Below are 20,721 nucleotides of genomic sequence, written 5' to 3' on the forward strand. Positions count from 1 at the left end.
ACGAGTATTGAAAAAAAGGACAATAATTATTATAGTATTAACTCTATTATGTGTGAAATTTTCCTCAGTTATTTTGCACTCATAGTCCAGTTGGTAATTACGGTCTGTGAAGTATAAATTTATTTAAGTTTTATAATATTGTAATCATAGCTGATTGTAATGCAATTTAATTTTCAATAGAGCCCAAATATTTTCCCGTATGGTTCAAATTCAAATCATAGTGGTAGAGAAAACCCTTATTTAACCGACCTGTCAAATTAAGTTCATACCTTCACCGCGGGACTTATTTCGTGGCGTAGACACAAAAATACGATGTCAAAACTTTTGTCAATAACGTCAAGTCGTCAAAGTCAATCAGAAGTTTTGGGATTGAGAAGTGAGAACGTAGGTATTCGTGTATGTATTGATCAGTGAAATATTAATGCTCATGATAATACCAAAAACATAACGGATTGACTGTTTTAAGCTATTTCATATAAGTACCAGGGAATTTATCCATTAAGTATTATGGATAATACCAAACATCCAATTCCAAATTTACCATCCCCGCAATGTATTTTGGAAGATTTATCGGATTCGGGTATTCTACAATTGGAAGAGCCTCTGCAATTAAGTCTTAATGATGATCCATTACGAGAAGCCTTCGATTGCTATACAAATCTGAAGAAATTGAACCAGGGTTTACAAAAACATGATGTTCTCAATTCCGAACTCGAAAAACTTGATAAAGAATTAGTAGATAATATAGAAACAATAAAAAATCAACAATTTAAAGAGAATAAAATGGAATGAAAAAGTTTTTTTGATGTTTCATTCACTTTATTATACTGCCAAGATCAATCAAATCTTCTCTAGTTTTAAGACCCAAAGAAAATAAACAGACCAAAGCAGCACCCTGCTCTGCAAATTTTTTGTTCTTTTCCCAAAATGAAGAAGTATATTTTTTCCCATTAAAAGTCAATATTGTTCTGAAAAGTTTCTGCACTTGTTGTGTTTCATATGTAGGAAGTTTATGGCCATTCTTGGCAGCCCAGCAATGGAGTTCCGTTTTTGGCAATGTCAGATCAGTGAAATTGGCCCGGATAAAACATACCTGTAAAGATATCCATAAATGGTTAACTACTGAAGTCAAAAATATCATGTTTTGATTTAAAAAAAAAATTAACCACACCTTCATTTGTTCAACATCATCCAGTTTTTCATTTTCTGTGGTTTTTAATTTCTTGTTGGGTGGTTGTAGTTCATCTGGATTCACTTGCCATCTACCATTTATACCCAATGTTTGATAAAGGCTCTGTTTCTCTCTGCAATATTCATCCATATCCCATATTGCACTGTAAACAAATTATTTTGAGTATATTTCTTTATGAAAAGGATCCATTTATTATAGTTTTCTGCTTTCTAAAGTAACCTTACTAAATTAATAACTTACCAAATTTGTTCTTGGGTCTGACAGTCTAAAAATTTTCTTCCTCTGGGTGTATCTTGTAACTCTCGTAGAACATTTTGAATGCAATATTTTGTATTTGAAGGTGAATTATCATAGTCTATAGCAAGTTTAAGATATTCTTTAATTACTGTATCCATAGGCAATAAACCCTCCTTTCTGAATATTGAACAGTTCCATTCAGCAGCTCTTGCTAGCATGACACTTGAGCATCCGGTCAAATTTTTAAATTTTATTATATCTGTGTACTTTTCTATCTCTTTTGAACCACCACTAGAACAAAAAACAAAAATAAATCTTATTCTATGATAATACAAGTAAAATAAATACAAACTTATAAAATAACATACCTAAGTATCAAATAGTAAAAATTTTAATCAATCTCTCTCTCATCATATCAATTATAGGCTCTCTTATAATTTGAACATCTCAACTTACTTTGCTATGACAGGAATAGACAATCTTTCTGCAACATATTTTATAATATCAGTATGTACAGCATGCTGGGGTCTCTCATGTTTTGTTCTTCCGTGAATGGCTATAGCTTTTATTCCAGAACTTGCCAATTTTTCAACTAATTTCAGTGTGTCCTCTGGAGTCTCTAAAATTCTTATTTTGCAAGTGACTGGTATAGAGAGATTATTTACAAGTTTATTTAAAATATTGTAGGCCTTATCTGGCTGCTCCAATAGCGCAACACCCATGCCACCTTTAATGGAAAATTCTTTAGGGCAGCCCATATTAATGTCAATTGCTGCAACATCATTTTCTCTGAAAAGTATTATTTACATAATCAAAATATTTGTATGGACGACAAGTTCTAGCCAAGTTTATTTTAATTCTTTTACATTTCTCTTCTACAAAATGTAAATACTAAAATTTGAATTTTTGAAAATTCAAATTTTAGGGACTTAAATATATTATGCATAAATATGAAAATAACAATAGAATAAACATACACAAGTTTTGCCACTTTCAAAGCTCTTTCTGCACAACAGGTACCAAGCTGCAGTACTACTTTTCCATTTTCCTCTGCACATGTACGAAACACTATGGTTCCATCAGTTTGATCCACATAGTCCACTGTTTTAAGTATATCTAGAAATTTAAAAGCAACAAGTCAACGTAATTTGTGAAATAATTGTTAATTAATTATACAGATACATACATATTTATTTAAAACTAGCGGTCCGCCCCGGCTTCGCGCGTGGTACATATTTACGTTTTCTCTACATAAAAACCATCCTCGTACTTCAAGGAATATAGTAAAAAAAGAATTATCGAAATCGGTTCAGCCGTTCTCGAGTTATGCGCTTACCAACACATTTTGCGATTCATTTTTATATATAAGATGGAACCCACTTATGATTAATTAATGCAAGATATGTGTGTTAGAAGAAATAATTTTTAGAACATTTGAGGAATTCCAGATGTCAGGTAAATCGGAAAATTGTGAATACCACTTCAGAGCATTGTTTTATTGTGAGTATTGTGAAGGCATCCCATGAAAATAAACGGGTTTGATAACAATATTATTCATATTTGTTTAATCAATCACTAGTTACTTATTAATTCAACGTTATTGCATTTACCCTGTCATCTGGAATTACCCTAATGCAGCTTACCATCAGAAAAATAAAATAATCTAATACCTGAGCTACCTGTACAAGTAAAATTGCTACAAATGCCACACAAATAAATATTATTACTAAATACTTGATTTTTAATTTAACTTAGGTGAACAACATACCTACCATTATACCTTCGTTTTGAGCGCAAAAGTTTCCAATCTATCAATTCTTCCGAATACACAATATCTGCTCCGTAACGGAGTGCTAATATTCGCATAGGTAAAGTGCCAATACGCACCATTGGAGCCAGGATAATTTTATTTTCATATGAAAGCATTTTGATTGGAATAAATCTAGTTGATAAAAATTAATTGAAAATCACTTATCTCTTTCATTAGATTTTTACATCTTAATATGAGGACATAGCTAATATTAATTTCGTATAAAGTTATCATTCATGTTTTAACTTTTAAAGGTTATGTTCGTGGTTATCATTATATCTAAAATCACTCAACACACATAGCTGCGATCACAGCAACAAATTGAACCACAGAATTGAATATGAACTCTCCCTCTACGTGAACACCTGATGACCCTGTCACCCTGATGTGTCAAAATGAAATGCCAGTTTTCTTTTTTTTTTTGAAGATTTAATGGTCCGGTTACGAGACCTTTTGATCTATACTAATATTATAAAGCTGAAGAGTTTGTTTGTTTGTTTGTTTGAACGCACTAATCTCAGGAACTACTGGCCCGATATGAAAAATCATTTCGGTGTTAGATAGCCCATTTATCGCGGAAAGCTATATGCTATATATAATTACGATTTACGTTATGACCAACACGAGCGGAGCCACGCGGGTGAAACCGAGAAGCACAGCTAGTAATAAATAAAATGTAAGCTAAGAAATATCAGTAACTGTGTCAAAAAGCAACGATTTTTTTCTAATACTGAATTTAATCTCACGCTGACGACCACACTGACGACACGCGTAACTCAGCGCTGATGGCCGATATATGAATATCTAGGAAGCGTTTTTTTAAAGACGAGTAACTATTATGATTTCAATTCAGAAGTCAGAAGAAAATGCATAGCATTCAGCTGTTGTGTTGCTTAATGCTTTATATCATTGGGCTTTCCTTGGGCGTACATGAACGTTAAAAAATTAGCCGAATTGGTCGATCCGTTTTCGATTTTTTACGCTTAGAAAAAATATCGATTCCTTTAGCGATAAGTCAAAAAGTTAAAACGTTGCCGTCATAAAAAAAATGATAAATAATATCTGTCGATCTGTCGTATGTCAATTGTCAATGTCACACTGTCCAAGGCTCAGAGGAATAAACCTATAGAGTTCTCAGAGGAATAAACCCTCAGAGGAATAAACCTATAGAGTTCTTATATTGAGACAGAACAAAATACATATTTTCTAATCTACTTACTCTTAGTCAATAACAGCATAAGTCAGATTGAGATAGCGATAGAGTATCTGCACTGTCTTCAAACGTAGCGCGCCGGCAGTCAGTTTGTTTTCCAACCAGCTGGTGGGCTCAGTGCGTCAAGTGTTTTTAACGAAATATTTAGAAAATATAAAGTGTATAGTGTTTCTTTTTATTTGTCAGTGTGCTAAAATGACTATTGTATGTTTAGCTACCGGCTATTACTAGTCGAATGGGAGTTTTGGATGAAAACAATGAAAAAATATCTTTCCATCGGTAAGTGATTTTCAGCAAATTGATAAATATTTATGTTCTAACCCTATTTGAAGGTTATATCAAGCGCTTTTTTATAAGTTTATGTTGTAACTGTAACATTTACCCACTTTATGGGGTTGTGGAATACAAAAGAATTAAACAATTTTTAAAAAATGTCACAATATTATCAAGTTTGGCATTTTGTTTACCACCGTAGTGTTGTAACACATCTAGCGTTTAATCCATCAGTCCTCGGAATCACAGACACAATAGAAAATCTATTGTGTCGCGCCCCGATCGGGCCTTACGGTGGTCAATGGGATATTATCGATTTATGACAAAAAATCTATTTCATATTAACGTTGATTTATTTATTTTGTTTCTTATATCAGATTTATATGTAGTTGTTGTAGCAAATAATTGATGTATATTTTCTACAGCAGGAAAATAAAAAATACCACGTGGTTGTTTTATTTTACTTATCTGTTTAGTTTGTTGTTTCTCTTTTAGATTATTAATAAATTCATTTTGTTTTAGATTTCCAGAGCTAAATAAGAAATGGGTATAAAACATGAGACGTGTAGATTGGACGCCGTCGAAATTTGCTAGATTGTGTTCACTGCATTTCGAGCCTGCGTGTTATCAAGATGGATACTCTAGAAGAATTGTGCAATCTTACGCTTACGTTTTTTTTTGTTCCTTTAGATAATAAATACATTTGTGTGTGAGTGAATTTTTATTTGGAATTTTTTTTACACATTTACTTTTTTACTTTGAAATACATACTTAATATACATTTACTTTGAAATACATACTTAATATACATGCGTTTTCAAAGAAAAACCCGCATAGTTCCCATTCCTGTGGGATTTACGGGATCAAAAGTAATTTTTCCAAATTTCATTGTAATCGGTTTAGTAGTATTCGCGTGAAAGAGTAACAAACATCCATCCTCACAAACTTTCGCTTTATTAGTAGGATGTAAGGAAAATGTTTTCTTTAAAACTGTCCTTTTATGAACTTGTTAAAATTCATGCTGACTGTGCCTTTCTCCTCACTCCTTTAACTTTATTGATCTTTATTTTAAATTATGTAGTAATATTTCAAGTTTTAAAATTTATTTTAAAATATACTAGCTTTCCGCCCGCGTTTTTAAAGAAAATCCCGCACAGTTCCCGTTCACGTGGGATTTCCGGTATAAAACCTATCCTATGTGTGTATGTACAAAATTTCATTGTAATCGGTTCAGCAGTGAAAGAGAAAGTTATCCATTCTCGCATAATTTCGCATTTATTATATTCGTAGGATTAAACAAATAATGTATTCAACTGAAATTTATGATTAATTTTGTTTTTTTTTTTATTATTTATTATTTCACGAAACCGTAAATGCAAAATGCATTCACGATTTTATCGATTGAAGCACATCCCATCACTATCACCTTCTATCTATCTAAATACGTACCTATAGTAAAAATGGTGCCATGACTATGTTGAAACGTAGCTTGTAGTCTATAGCTATCTCATTCTTTCTTACGACGTTTTCTTTAGATAGAAAGAAACAAATATATGTAAATTGTATACGCTCGATACAAGTACTCTATAGGTTTATTCCTCTGAGAATAAACCTATAGAGTTCTTATATTGAGACAGAACAAAATACATATTTTCTAATCTACTTACTCTTAGTCAATAACAGCATAAGTCAGATTGAGATAGCGATAGAGTATCTGCACTGTCTTCAAACGTAGCGCGCCGGCAGTCAGTTTGTTTTCCAACCAGCTGGTGGGCTCAGTGCGTCAAGTGTTTTTAACGAAATATTTAGAAAATATAAAGTGTATAGTGTTTCTTTTTATTTGTCAGTGTGCTAAAATGACTATTGTATGTTTAGCTACCGGCTATTACTAGTCGAATGGGAGTTTTGGATGAAAACAATGAAAAAATATCTTTCCATCGGTAAGTGATTTTCAGCAAATTGATAAATATTTATGTTCTAACCCTATTTGAAGGTTTTATCAAGCGCTTTTTTATAAGTTTATGTTGTAACTGTAACATTTACCCACTTTATGGGGTTGTGGAATACAAAAGAATTAAATAATTTTTAAAAAATGTCACAATATTATCAAGTTTGGCATTTTGTTTACCACCGTAGTGTTGTAACACATCTAGCGTATATTATCGATTTATGACAAAAAATCTATTTCATATTAACGTTGATTTATTTATTTTGTTTCTTATATCAGATTTATATGTAGTTGTTGTAGCAAATAATTGATGTATATTTTCTACAGCAGGAAAATAAAAAATACCACGTGGTTGTTTTATTTTACTTATCTGTTTAGTTTGTTGTTTCTCTTTTAGATTATTAATAAATTCATTTTGTTTTAGATTTCCAGAGCTAAATAAGAAATGGGTATAAAACATGAGACGTGTAGATTGGACGCCGTCGAAATTTGCTAGATTGTGTTCACTGCATTTCGAGCCTGCGTGTTATCAAGATGGATACTCTAGAAGAATTGTGCAATCTTACGCTTACGTTTTTTTTTGTTCCTTTAGATAATAAATACATTTGTGTGTGAGTGAATTTTTATTTGGAATTTTTTTTACACATTTACTTTTTTACTTTGAAATACATACTTAATATACATTTACTTTGAAATACATACTTAATATACATGCGTTTTCAAAGAAAAACCCGCATAGTTCCCATTCCTGTGGGATTTACGGGATCAAAAGTAATTTTTCCAAATTTCATTGTAATCGGTTTAGTAGTATTCGCGTGAAAGAGTAACAAACATCCATCCTCACAAACTTTCGCTTTATTAGTAGGATGTAAGGAAAATGTTTTCTTTAAAACTGTCCTTTTATGAACTTGTTAAAATTCATGCTGACTGTGCCTTTCTCCTCACTCCTTTAACTTTATTGATCTTTATTTTAAATTATGTAGTAATATTTCAAGTTTTAAAATTTATTTTAAAATATACTAGCTTTCCGCCCGCGTTTTTAAAGAAAATCCCGCACAGTTCCCGTTCACGTGGGATTTCCGGTATAAAACCTATCCTATGTGTGTATGTACAAAATTTCATTGTAATCGGTTCAGCAGTGAAAGAGAAAGTTATCCATTCTCGCATAATTTCGCATTTATTATATTCGTAGGATTAAACAAATAATGTATTCAACTGAAATTTATGATTAATTTTGTTTTTTTTTTATTATTTATTATTTCACGAAACCGTAAATGCAAAATGCATTCACGATTTTATCGATTGAAGCACATCCCATCACTATCACCTTCTATCTATCTAAATACGTACCTATAGTAAAAATGGTGCCATGACTATGTTGAAACGTAGCTTGTAGTCTATAGCTATCTCATTCTTTCTTACGACGTTTTCTTTAGATAGAAAGAAACAAATATATGTAAATTGTATACGCTCGATACAAGTACTCTATAGGTTTATTCCTCTGAGATAGAGTTCTTATATTGAGACAGAACAAAATACATATTTTCTAATCTACTTACTCTTAGTCAATATCAGCATAAGTCAGATTGAGATAGCGATAGAGTATCTGCACTGTCTTTAAACGTAGCGCGCCGGCAGTCAGTTTGTTTTCCAACCAGCTGGTGGGCTCAGTGCTTCAAGTGTTTTTAACGAAATATTTAGAAAATATAAAGTGTATAGTGTTTCTTTTTATTTGTCAGTGTGCTAAAATGACTATTGTATGTTTAGCTATCGGCTATTACTAGTCGAATGGGAGTTTTGGATGAAAACAATGAAAAAATATCTTTCCATCGGTAAGTGATTTTCAGCAAATTGATAAATATTTATGTTCTTACCCTATTTGAAGGTTTTATCAAGCGCTTTTTTATAAGTTTATGTTGTAACTGTAACATTTACCCACTTTATGGGGTTGTGGAATACAAAAGAATTAAATAATTTTTAAAAAATGTCACAATATTATCACGTTTGGCATTTTGTTTACCACCGTAGTGTTGTAACACATCTAGCGTATATTATCGATTTATGACAAAAAATCTATTTCATATTAACGTTGATTTATTTATTTTGTTTCTTATATCAGATTTATATGTAGTTGTTGTTGCAAATAATAGGTGTAAATTTTCTACAGCAGGAAAATAAAAAATACCACGTGGTTGTTTTATTTGACTTATCTGTTTAGTTTGTTGTTTCTCTTTTAGATTATTAATAAATTCATTTTGTTTTAGATTTCCAGAGCTAAATAAAAAATGGGTATAAAACATGAGACGTGTAGATTGGACGCCGTCGAAATTTGCTAGATTGTGTTCACTGCATTTCGAGCCTGCGTGTTATCAAGATGGATACTCTAGAAGAATTGTGCAATCTTACGCTTACGTTTTTTTTTGTTCCTTTAGATAATAAATACATTTGTGTGTGAGTGAATTTTTATTTGGAATTTTTTTTACACATTTACTTTAAATGTGTAACTATGTGAAAATTAAACGGTTGATTAAATGACAGTTCTCATAGATGAGAAACTACTATTGAAATACATACTTAATATACATGCGTTTTCAAAGAAAAACCCGCATAGTTCCCATTCCTGTGGGATTTACGGGATCAAAAGTAATTTTTCCAAATTTCATTGTAATCGGTTTAGTAGTATTCGCGTGAAAGAGTAACAAACATCCATCCTCACAAACTTTCGCTTTATTAGTAGGATGTAAGGAAAATGTTTTCTTTAAGACTGTCCTTTTATGAACTTGTTAAAATTCATGCTGACTGTGCCTTTCTCCTCACTCCTTTAACTTTATCATCATTTCCATCTTTATTTTAAATTAGTTACATTTCAAGTTTTAAAATTTATTTTAAAATATACTAGCTTTTCGCCCGCGTTTTTAAAGAAAATCCCGCACAGTTCCCGTTCACGTGGGATTTCCGGTATAAAACCTATCCTATGTGTGTATGTACAAAATTTAATTGTAATCGGTTCAGCAGTGAAAGAGAAAGTTATCCATTCTCGCATAATTTCGCATTTATTATATTCGTAGGATTAAACAAATAATGTATTCAACTGAAATTAATGATTAATTTTGTTTTTTTTTATTATTTATTATTTCACGAAACCGTAAATGCAAAATGCATTCACGATTTTATCGATTGAAGCACATCCCATCACTATCACCTTCTATCTATCTAAATACGTACCTATAGTAAAAATGGTGCCATGACTATGTTGAAACGTAGCTTGTAGTCTATAGCTATCTCATTCTTTCATACGACGTTTTCTTTAGATAGAGAGAAACAAATATATGTAAATTGTATACGCTCGATACAAGTACTCTATAGGTTTATTCCTCTGAGGTCCAAGGTATATTTTGAAAATATACCTTTGACAGTTAAAAATATTATTTTCGACCCGTTTATTTCTGTGCTTATAAGTTAAATGTGCTTTGTGTTGTGTTCAAAAGATACAATAAAAAGCCAAATACGTAAATAAGATATCATTAGAAATATTTTTACGTAAATCAGTGATTTTGTATTAGTGCAGGAGCTTGTGTCATTTACAAATCTGAATTACTTTATTGATTTTATATAAAAATATCAATATTTTTTTATAACCGATACAGTTTGAGATTATCAAATACTATAAATCTATAAAATATATTTCTAGAGCAGGAGAAGATATTAAAACTATACATCTTAAATAAAATTAGCGAACATTAAATTGGATAATTCATTCGAGTCAACTCACGTCAGTAAAAAAATGAAACCTACTGTGGCTGCTGATGAAATGTTTCCTGAAGGAGTGGGACCTTACATGGATTTAGAGGAAGTATGTATATATTATTATAGAAACAAACAAATGGTTTATTTTTGTGCACTTCATCTTTTATACAAATATTAAGTACATGTTCAGTATATCACCACAATTATTAAGGTACTACTTGCGTTAAGTAGTTTAACAATAGTACAATTGTTTTATTGATATTTTTAGGCTGGTGGACCTTCCAACCTTTTAATGGATTTAGCTGCTAATGAAAAAGCAGTACATGGAGACTTTTTTAATGGTAGAGTATCGTCCAATTGTTGTTTGAAATTAAACTAATAATAACAAGTTATTTTTATCGTTTTCCACAATTTGAGACAACCATAATAATTTACTTTTTTCTTTTGATTCATTTCTCAATATTCAAGTGTTTGAATTTAAAAATCTATACAGATAGAAGAAAAATATAGTTAATTATGATTGTAACACCACTTATTATTCAAGTAACAAAAAAATATACATACCAATATATTATTATTATTTGAATAAGGTACAATTTAATCTTTTTTTTTCTGTTTGCAGATTTTGAAGATTTGTTTGATGATGATGATTTAAAATAACAATAGGAAAATCCTTTATTTTATATTATTAGCTATTAATTTTAACAACGGAAGTAAAGACATTTCAAGTCTGGCCATCTATTATTATGTTGAAAAGCTTGCTTTCTTGTATTCAATTTTCTAATAAATATAAGTGTATGGTTCATTAAAACTTGACAAAGAATTTTATTTAATATCCATTTCTAACAAACTTCTCTATTATGTCACTTCTTATTATTATCTTTAGCAATTCATGAAATGTTGTTCTTAGCTTTCCGATTTCTGGGATAAAACCTATCCTTGTCCTTCCTCAGCTTTCAAGCTATTTCTGTACTTAACCCATTGACCACCGAGCGGCCCGATCGGGCCGAGACACAATAGATTTTCTATTGTCTGTGATCCGAGGACTGACGGATTAATTTGAAGTAAATCCATGCAGTACGATTTTGAGTTTAGCCTGGACACATAGACAAAAATTCTAAAAACTTAATTTTAGGCTTTGGTATTGTAGATGATGCCCCAAGTATGTATTCTTTTGAAAAAATATCCATTGTACAGTTTCGACTTTTCTACGAGTTTATTATTCATATATGCATTAAGATACTATTAGTGGTACCATGAGTAGCAACCAATCACAAAGCAGTTGGTATTCTTTGAAAAATTGATAACCAGTTTGATAGCTAATCGGGAGATTAACAAAAATAAGTATTTGTAGGTGAAAAATCAAACAAAACAAATATTTAATTATTTTATTTATACTCTTTAACATGAAATCTATTCTATAAATGATAGATATGCTGAAAACGTTTTGTCATCGGATCTTGTACATTGTAACAGCTAGTGCATTCAGTCAATACCCCAAAAATATCATAAAAATACTGTGCCTCAATAAGTGATCGTCCTAAATTTCATTTGAGATCAAATTTGACAATTCAGATAATCCTTTCTGCTTTTTGAACATAAAAAATGAACTAGAAAAAATCTACAAATGAAACAGTCAACAACAATTCATATAATTTCATAAAGAATGGCTTGAGCATTTGTAGTTCAAAATAATAAGGTTATCTTATAGTAATTAATTAAAACTAGAAATATCCACATATTATTATGGAGGGTAAAAAGAATAAAACATGTTTTATTACTTTATAATGCATCTTGGCATTATACAATCAATGCATTTCAACAAATATGAATTTGTCTTAACATCAGTGTATATTTATTATAAAGTTACTGTTTCCTATTATTTTATAACATTTATACAATTTTACACATAAAACAGGTACCTTTATTACAATAATAAAAGTTAAAACTACACAATCTCCATCCGTCATTGGGTTATAAAAGTGCATAATTTATTAAACTTGCGTTTCGAGTCCTGCTTCACATAACTGTGAGTTTTATTAAGTAATTTAGTCTTCAAGTTAATTGTCATCATACGATTAATCACACCGAGTATTGAATATGGAAAGAAATCAATGAAATAAGGGAGATACTGATTTGCAACTAAATTAAGTGCCTTTTGCTAGAAAGTGCGTTTCTGTAGAGGCTGTCGAGAAATATTATCAAGAAACGTAGGATTTCAAAAATTAGGACCAATTGACATCACTCATATACATTCACAAAAATCACTAAGGTATGGGAGGAAAATAGCAAAAAATGCAAACAGTTGTTTATTGTACGCAAGAGGTTAAGGCTTAAGCTGATTAATTATAAATAAACCCCAAAACTAAAAACGATGGACGTCGAAATGACGAGCCCAGGGGTTTCTTTTTATTTTGAATTAAGTCTTGTTAAAGTTGTAAATTGGCTTGCGCGATTTATCGTAGTAGACCATAGAATACATAAATAAACTGACGTAGAAGCGGTATATGCGGACAAGTTAACAGTTAAAGCCGTTCTGCGTTAGGCAAAGATAGTATCGAGACATTTTAAACTCTTAGCCGAAAAGAGTTTGCAACGTGACCAACTAAACACAAATAAGCTAAATTAGCTGACTTCAAACGGAACCTGTTTTTACGCGAATGCCGCTTCTACCTCTTCGTATTCTAGGAGATAATAGACGTAATAAATTCATTATTGTAATTCCTAAATATTGATGTTGTTATGTGAAGCCTATTGAAAGAAAAATGATCAATTTGTTTTCGAGACTTATTCCGATTTATGATATTAAACTTTTAAATATCAATTAAGAATGCAGTTGATATATAATGCAGATGCATATTAAATAATTCTAGTTCAAACATTTGGACTTGGATAACATAACAAATATAATTTTTATTGCTTTTCTGCCTGCTTATTATTAGTAAGACAAATAAATATTATTTATCAAAATGATAAATTCCACACTTAAATTATGTTAAAGTACAACATTAAATTTAACTGTAATATAATTCTGCACTTAAAAGTGCATTTTGATTCAAAATTATACATTGTTGAACTAAATCCCAGACCAAATATAACAACAGTACTTTGTTAAACATCAACGTCACTACTGTCTTCACTGTACTCATTAGCATCAGCTTCCTGATCATCATCAACATCTGCTTCACCTAATGTTTCATCATCCACACCTTCTTCTAAATATCCCTCATCGAGAATATCCGAAAGGTTATTGCTGAGACCTCTTGCCATTTCTGAAATGCAAAGAAAATATTGAATTTAATGGAGATTAGGCTTCCCATATGCTGTCACTGCACTAGTTTAAGAGAACAACAGAGCGACATTTGCAAAAAAATTTAACCCATGCCCTTCTAATTGTGGATGCACCAAATTTTTTTGGGACACCTTTAATATGAGTATCAACTGAAAGGTCTTGATTAGTAAAATGGGGTTTTACAATGAGACAATATTAGAAGAGAACTATTAAGTTCTTGTTTGTGCATGGTTTGTGCTAACTAATCTTGATGGGACATTTTAAATCAGTAGTAAAATATAAGACAAACTTTTCAGCGTGAGCAATAGTGACCGCAAGTTCATTTGTTTGAGTAATGGACATTATACAATAAACAAAACCTTCATATTTTTTCACGATCTTGGCATGAAATAAATTTTATTTTATAATGATAACAAAAATCTACTTACGTTCAACATAACATTCTAACGATTTGGGAACCATACTTTTCGCTTTTTCAATATCTTCTTCTGAACATTCTCCTTTATCTAAACCTGAAAAATAAATAATAACAATTTTAACATTGATTTAGGCAATGGGCAAACTGTACCGCATCATGCAGTGTAGCGCGCGTATGCGTGTCTTATGTATATGTAAGAAATTTCCATTTGCATAGAAAACACAGCTAAGTGCATAATAGAGGGAACGCATCAACGCGTTACTGCAGATATGACAATGCATGTTGATATCCGAGAGAAAAGAAAATGGAAACATATTTGTTTAAGTAAATAATATTATATGTAAAGCATACCAAATAAAAGACCCATCCTTTTTAATATGTCTATGTCGTCATGTATCTGGAACCTCTTATTAAAATTAAACATATACTCTGTCCTGAAAATAGAAAAAAAAAAATCTTTTAATCAAGCCGAAAAAAGTTATTAATTGAGCTTGTCCTACATGCTAGTAGTTATATCGTATAGATATGCTGAGATATTAAGAAATAAGTGGATTTTTTTTTTCGAATTAATTTGCATATTTAAATTTAAGTAGTTATGGAAATTAAGTATATAATTGTTTCAACTGATAAAAAATCAATTAAACTCATTTGATTTTATCATCCATTGTTTAACCACATTCAAACGGGCTTGTCCCCTGTTACAATAAAACTGTTACAAAACACTGCAATGCACACAAAAAAAATAACTTAAAATAGGTGTACAATTTGGCAGCTATATCGCTTAGAAGCGATTTATTACTTGGGATATAGGACAAATAAATAATTAAAAAGGTAGAAAGTGCATAAATACAAGAAAGTGTTATGATATACAGATGTATGTAATATTTTTAAGATTTAATATCTTAAAGAGAAGATTAGTAAGCATACTTACTTATCATTAGAGATACTACAATCAATAAGCGCTTTATCACTTGTATTTACAACAATAAATGGTAAATGTATTGCTGATGATGCTGACGGTTTTATGCCTTTATTTTCTGCTTCTTTATTCCTTTCTATTAAACCTTTAAATGATATATGCTGAAAAATACAAAAGCCTGCATAAATATATACACCATTATAATTCAACGTCATTTATTAAGTACTCAGACTTCTTGATACTATAGTATTTTTTTCCCCTAAGCAAAAATGGGTATAACTTGCATGTGTTTTTTCTATCTGTTAATAATGATATATTATGAGGATTTTTTATGATGAAAGACTTGTTCTTGAGTAAATTATGATCTATATTTTACGAAATAGAAACAGTTTTCTCAGAGAGGTTTACGAATTACGGCATAATTATATAGCTTGACAATGTGACTTCAGTAAATATTATTATAAGAATTAATTTTATTTGTTCTATTTACTTACAATATTTTCTATACCATTGCTAATACAAGTCTTATGCTATCAAAATATTTGTGCAAACATTTGTATCCAAATATCAATTTAAAACAAACGCATTTTCTCTCAAGAAATTTCTTGAAAAATCAAATAGCTTATGATAAAACTGTTATCTTACCTGTAATATAAGTTCCTGTAACTGTTGTGTTTTCTTTTGAATTTGTTCCAATTTTGTTTGTTTTTCTTTTTCAAGAGCTGTACATTCTTGTAATGAATTAGTTGGTAGACCCAGCCACCTTATTTCTTTTTTGTCTTTTGAAATTATATTCATTGCCATTAAAACATTTAACGCATCATAAACTCTTCGTCGAATATTCTTTTGGTCATATTGCTGAAATGTTAAGTTTCTCTGTATTACATTAGAACACAACATTTTCCCATAAGGAGCTTTTAGTGTAGGTTAATTTTGCTTGATTTTTTATGGGAATGTTAACTACAGGCCCATATTGAAAAAATTATGGGTCATTTGAACCACCAAATGACCTATCTAGAACAATATAAGAGCATAAAATAATAAGATTAGCACTATGCCCTCACTAAGCACTAAGCTGTCCACCTGAGTGCAGATGAGAATTCGAAAGTACAGGTAGAGATTTTTTCCCCTTGTCTCCATGATTTTTGTACGGCGTTGCGGAATAATGGATTAAAAGCAGTTTAGAAATGGTATGACACAGATGCCGTACAAAATCAAATGACCAAATTTACCCCGGCAATTGTCGGAAAATAAAAATAAATACCGACTTTGTGGACCACCATTTTTGTAAGGGATTTCATAAAAAATTTGGTTATTTGATTTTGTACGGCATCTGTGTAGCCTGTAGTCTATTGATTTATAATACGTGCAAACACACGAAGGGGCGCGCGCTCACGGCGCGCCGAAGTACTCGCGGGCCATGGCGTGTTTGCAATATTAATTATGTGTATAGAAATTAAAGATTTTAACGTGATAACGTTTTTAAAATCGTTTTAGTCGGGTGACATGTTCAGAAACTTGTGTCACACCAAAACCTCACGAGCGCGATCGCAAATTATAATTCCGAGCGATGGAGCGGGGATTTAGTCCATCGTCCGGTGAGTTGAAGCGGCGTGAGACGTGTTCCGCTCACGCCGCCCCATGAGGTCAGAGCTGGCGGGCTCATAGTTTGTGTTGGCCTGGAGACGGGCAGCTGCTGATGGGGTCACGGAAGAATTCTACCTATACCCGTGGCCCCGTCGTTGATGCGGCTTGACGGAACACAGTGGGGTTTTGGTCGGTAGGAATCCGACATAACCCACGGCCCTTTCCCCGGAGGCCGTGGGTATCTATGCAAGATTTCCCCACTTAAAAAAAAAAGGTATAATGAGAGAGAGACGGACCGATCTCCCGTCTCATCTCGAGCGCTGCCACCAATAAAACGTTATCACGTAAACATCTCGATCGTAAACCTACTTTACACACAACCAATTTTTTTAACGGATTTTAAACGTTAACTTATTTTCGAGCAGATCCAGACGAGATGCTAGTAATTAAGTACATGTCAATTTACAGTCTGTATTAGGTCGTCTTATCCTATCCTACTAATCCTAATTCCTACTAATAATTATAAATGCGAAAGTTTGTGAGGATGGATGTATGTGTGTGTAGGTATGTATGTTAGTTACTCTTTCACGCAAATACTACTGAATCGATAACAATAAAATTTAGCACACATATAGAGGATAACTTGGATTAACATATAGAATAGGTTTTATCCCGGAAATCCCACGGGAACTATGTGGGTTTTTCTTTAAAAACGCGGGCGAAGCCGCGGGCGGAAAGCTAGTGCATATATATATTGTAGGTTAGTCTAATGCGAGTCACGATTATTAAAAATTTATTGAAATTCTATTTTCCTTGTTATTACAATATACATTCAACTTTGATTGTTGTAAAGGGAAGGTGGAAGTAACACAAAGTTATTACTTAGTTGATTATACTTGTTCATGGGCAGTTGTAGCACTTAGTACTTACTATCAGCCGCCCCAATAGCTCCTTGGTCGACAATGATACGATAGGTTTAAATAAAATAAATTAAAATATAACTCACTTGGCTATCAGATGATCCATGTATTCCAGTGGCGAATTCAAGGACAAGTTCATCAGCAACTTCATTGTATGAAGTAAAACCCTTATTTCTGACTTTTTCACAAACTTTCATTGAAAAATGCCTTAACCCTTTTCCAACTTTGTCTGCATGCTTACGCCTTTTTGTTGTGCTATAATTGTCAGAAGTAATATTTTATTAATAATTATCAACTTAATTTAATTAATTAATAATTAACATATAACAAAATTACAGCTTCAATAACATTACAGACAACTGGTCCAAAATTTCAAATAAAAAAAGAGTTAAACAGTGTGACCCGTTATTTAAACATCAAAAGGAAGCTTATGGACATGTGTATTCTTCCAATTTTAACTTATGTTGCACAAACTTGGTCTTTGACAAATGAATAAAAGTCCAATCTGAAGGTCTGTCAAAGGTCAATGGAGCGAAGCATACTGGGTGTTAAATTAACAGATTGTGTTCGAAACACCGAGCTGCGCTCCAAAACTAAGATCGGCGATGTAGCGCAAAAAGCCGCTTCGCTTAAATGGAGCTGTATAGGTTATATTAGATTTTGTTATATGTTATATTAGATGTATGCTGGACGAACTGTGGGCCAAGGTAACGACATTGTGGAGCCCAGACAAGAAGGCGTCACGGCAGGCCGAAGAAAAGATGGCGGATTGAACTGGACCAATTTAATAGAGACTGGTCTAAAATAGCCAAGATTGTGATTCATGGAAGCGCTTTGGGGGGGCTTTTGCCCAACATTGGGACACAATTACAGGCTAATGTAATCACTACATAGTATAAAACAAAGTCGCTTTCTCTGTCCCTATGTATGATTAAATCTTTAAAACTACGCAACAGATTTTGATGCGGTTTTTTTTAATAGATAGAGTGATTCAAGAGGAAGGTTTTAATATATAATTTATTATGTTTTAGACAAAGCGGGCGATGCCGCGGGTTAAAAGCTAGTACAATACAAAATAACTTATTTAGTGAGTTGTAAAAATCTTTATACATATATACAATATACATACTAGTAGGACTTGGTACATAAGTACAACTACTACCACACAAATTTCAACAAATTTAGTTGCTTATTCAAGAGAAATAAAACATGGGATTATTTAAGTTAGGTTATCTAAAGAACTATTAGATCAGTAAATGAAATTTTTTACCCTTATAAGTAACATTAATCAAATATATCCTATATTTTAGTATGAAATTTGCTTTTAAATTGAGAACAATGAGCCTATTGATATGAATCAAACAGTATTCCACAAGTTTACTTAATTAACATACAAGTTTTCTTAGTTAATATTCGTCTCCACAGCTGGTTCAGGGACTTTATCTTTGTATCTTTGTATGTATGTTCACAATATTAACCATGTGAAACATGCATCTAAGTTAAAAGTAATAAATGTCATACAACAAATTTTACATATTACAATTTACTTACTATTCTGTTGGGGCATCATTATCTGAATCATGTCTTCTCCGAGATGCATGAGACATACTTAAAGCTTCACTTTGTTTGCTATCTGTTGTTAATTCACCTTTTCGTACAATTGGAACTAATTTAGGTACAAATTCTAAGTTTACTTCAGTAAATGGATTTTGTACTTTTATCTGAAAATTTCACATGAATTAGTTAATTGATAATTTTAATTATTCATTCCCTTAATAACACCTCAGTTCAATAAAAATCTGTGTTTAAATTACACACCAATGATTTATTCAAATTTGTTTCAGGCTCAACACATGTAGCAACTTCTTGTGGTGTAGAAATAGTAAGAGATTCTTCTAATTGCTCTGAAAGAGATAAATTCATAAAATTTATTTGCACTTTGCTTGCACTTCACATACTGAATAATCTAACATACCTGATGTATGTTTAATGCCAGTCAGTTTAATAGGTTGATATGCTTGAGGCTGTAAAAGATAGGGCTAAATTTACAGCATTGTAAAAATAATATGTATACTTCAACTTGCACATACACAATCAATCAAAATATACAACAGAAACAGCTGATATTTACATCAGAATATTTAATTCTATAAATAAATAAAAAAAACAAAGGTAACAATGGATACCCTAATGAATCATATGGAATTCCTACCTAGAAGCATGACAAGACATGAAACTAAAGCTGTACTATTTACTTAAGCTCAACACAAAACAACTAATGAAAAAAATTTGGTGGACCATATGTTAAATACACAGTAGTTTATTTCATGTAAATTTCTCATTGTTTACCTACTGATTGAGAATTTCTATATATTAAGATCAGCTAGGAACTTGCCTTAATGTTTCCTTCTACTGGTTGAGCTAACTTGTAAATTTTCACAGGGGTTTGTTTGATTTTTATTTCGGTAAGGGGTTGACTGTTAGGGTTTTGCACTACCTTAACCATTTGAGGCTTTCCTAAAAGTTGTAATAATTTAATCCTATGTTGAATGTATTACTTATTAAGTGTAAGGCACAAATAATTAATCACAATACTAGGCAATGATTTATACTGATTCCTAGATGTAAAAATACAATATTTTTTAACCTAACACTAAATACCATTGAAAAAAGAAGTAGGCAAATAACATTGAGAAATTTGGCGGCACCATGTACTAACCATTAGCGTCATGTATTACAAAATTTACTACACTACTTTTCTGTGACATTTTCGCAATACTCCATGCAATAAGGTATCCATTTACGTATATATGGTGATAATTATGTGTAAAACACTTAAATAAACTACAACAAATTAACTTGCATGGTCAAAATGGCGACAATTTGGGATATTTCGAAGGTCAGAAAATGCTGTAGGCAACGTTCTACTGCAAATAAAAAACACCTAGCCCCTAAGATTTAGCCACTCAACACAAAACAAAGTCACAATAAATGTTTAATTAGAATGTTTCATGAAAAAGTTTAAACAATCACTGTGGACAACATTGATGACAAAGTGGCGCCGGTCTTAAAATTTACCAGCTGATTGGATGACGCTGTTCACGTGTACCCAAAACCAGAAAGCCCCGCCGGATTTATTTCCGGAAAAGGCGCGAAACTCACAGT

General features: G+C 31.6%; 3 protein-coding genes and 2 long non-coding RNA genes across 10 annotated transcripts; 3 read left to right on the top strand and 2 right to left on the bottom strand.

Moving 5' to 3' along the window:
- Positions 1-797: 797 nt before the first annotated feature.
- Dus2 (Dihydrouridine synthase 2) lies at positions 798-3,572 on the bottom strand. 2 transcript variants are annotated; one of them, XM_090113959.1, is made up of 6 exons: positions 3,202-3,572; positions 2,407-2,545; positions 1,886-2,218; positions 1,433-1,720; positions 1,172-1,334; positions 798-1,093 (listed from the first exon to the last, which is right to left on the bottom strand). In XM_090113959.1, exons 1-6 carry the CDS (start codon positions 3,353-3,355, stop codon positions 815-817), a joined length of 1,356 nt encoding a protein of 451 aa, XP_089970085.1. In that variant the 5' UTR covers positions 3,356-3,572; the 3' UTR covers positions 798-814. The 2 variants fall into 2 exon arrangements, with proteins under 2 accessions (XP_089970085.1, XP_089970092.1); XM_090113966.1 differs by having other exon boundaries at positions 3,198-3,336.
- Positions 3,573-4,387: 815 nt separating this feature from the next.
- Positions 4,388-5,438, top strand: LOC149910450 (uncharacterized). Its single transcript, XR_016457320.1, has 2 exons — positions 4,388-4,731; positions 5,248-5,438. It is a non-coding gene; the product is annotated as an uncharacterized LOC149910450 (long non-coding RNA).
- Positions 5,439-5,520: 82 nt separating this feature from the next.
- On the top strand, positions 5,521-7,288 carry LOC149910451 (uncharacterized). Its single transcript, XR_016457921.1, has 2 exons — positions 5,521-6,665; positions 7,098-7,288. It is a non-coding gene; the product is annotated as an uncharacterized LOC149910451 (long non-coding RNA).
- Positions 7,289-10,055: 2,767 nt separating this feature from the next.
- LOC149910452 (COP9 signalosome complex subunit 9) lies at positions 10,056-11,243 on the top strand. Of its 2 annotated transcripts, XM_090113982.1 has the most exons (4): positions 10,059-10,182; positions 10,365-10,526; positions 10,689-10,761; positions 11,043-11,243. In XM_090113982.1, the coding sequence occupies exons 2-4, from the start codon at positions 10,458-10,460 to the stop codon at positions 11,078-11,080; spliced, it is 180 nt and encodes a 59-aa protein (XP_089970108.1). In that variant the 5' UTR covers positions 10,059-10,182; positions 10,365-10,457; the 3' UTR covers positions 11,081-11,243. The 2 variants fall into 2 exon arrangements, with proteins under 2 accessions (XP_089970101.1, XP_089970108.1); XM_090113975.1 differs by having other exon boundaries at positions 10,056-10,526.
- Positions 11,244-11,794: 551 nt separating this feature from the next.
- Positions 11,795-20,706, bottom strand: Dp (transcription factor Dp). 4 transcript variants are annotated; one of them, XM_090114013.1, is made up of 11 exons: positions 20,276-20,706; positions 19,952-20,073; positions 19,532-19,580; positions 19,375-19,460; positions 19,108-19,277; positions 17,643-17,811; positions 15,695-15,892; positions 15,062-15,210; positions 14,482-14,564; positions 14,141-14,224; positions 11,795-13,692 (listed from the first exon to the last, which is right to left on the bottom strand). In XM_090114013.1, exons 1-11 carry the CDS (start codon positions 20,322-20,324, stop codon positions 13,532-13,534), a joined length of 1,320 nt encoding a protein of 439 aa, XP_089970139.1. In that variant the 5' UTR covers positions 20,325-20,706; the 3' UTR covers positions 11,795-13,531. The 4 variants fall into 4 exon arrangements, with proteins under 4 accessions (XP_089970139.1, XP_089970133.1, XP_089970146.1 ...); XM_090114007.1 differs by having other exon boundaries at positions 15,695-15,907; XM_090114020.1 differs by having other exon boundaries at positions 15,695-15,907; positions 20,635-20,652.
- Positions 20,707-20,721: the final 15 nt, after the last annotated feature.

This window comes from Colias eurytheme, chromosome 2 (genome assembly GCF_061535395.1).
Source record: "Colias eurytheme isolate Ceu_HAF_F1 chromosome 2, ilColEury1 Martin Lab GWU primary, whole genome shotgun sequence".
NCBI classification, from domain to species: Eukaryota; Metazoa; Arthropoda; class Insecta; order Lepidoptera; family Pieridae; genus Colias; species Colias eurytheme.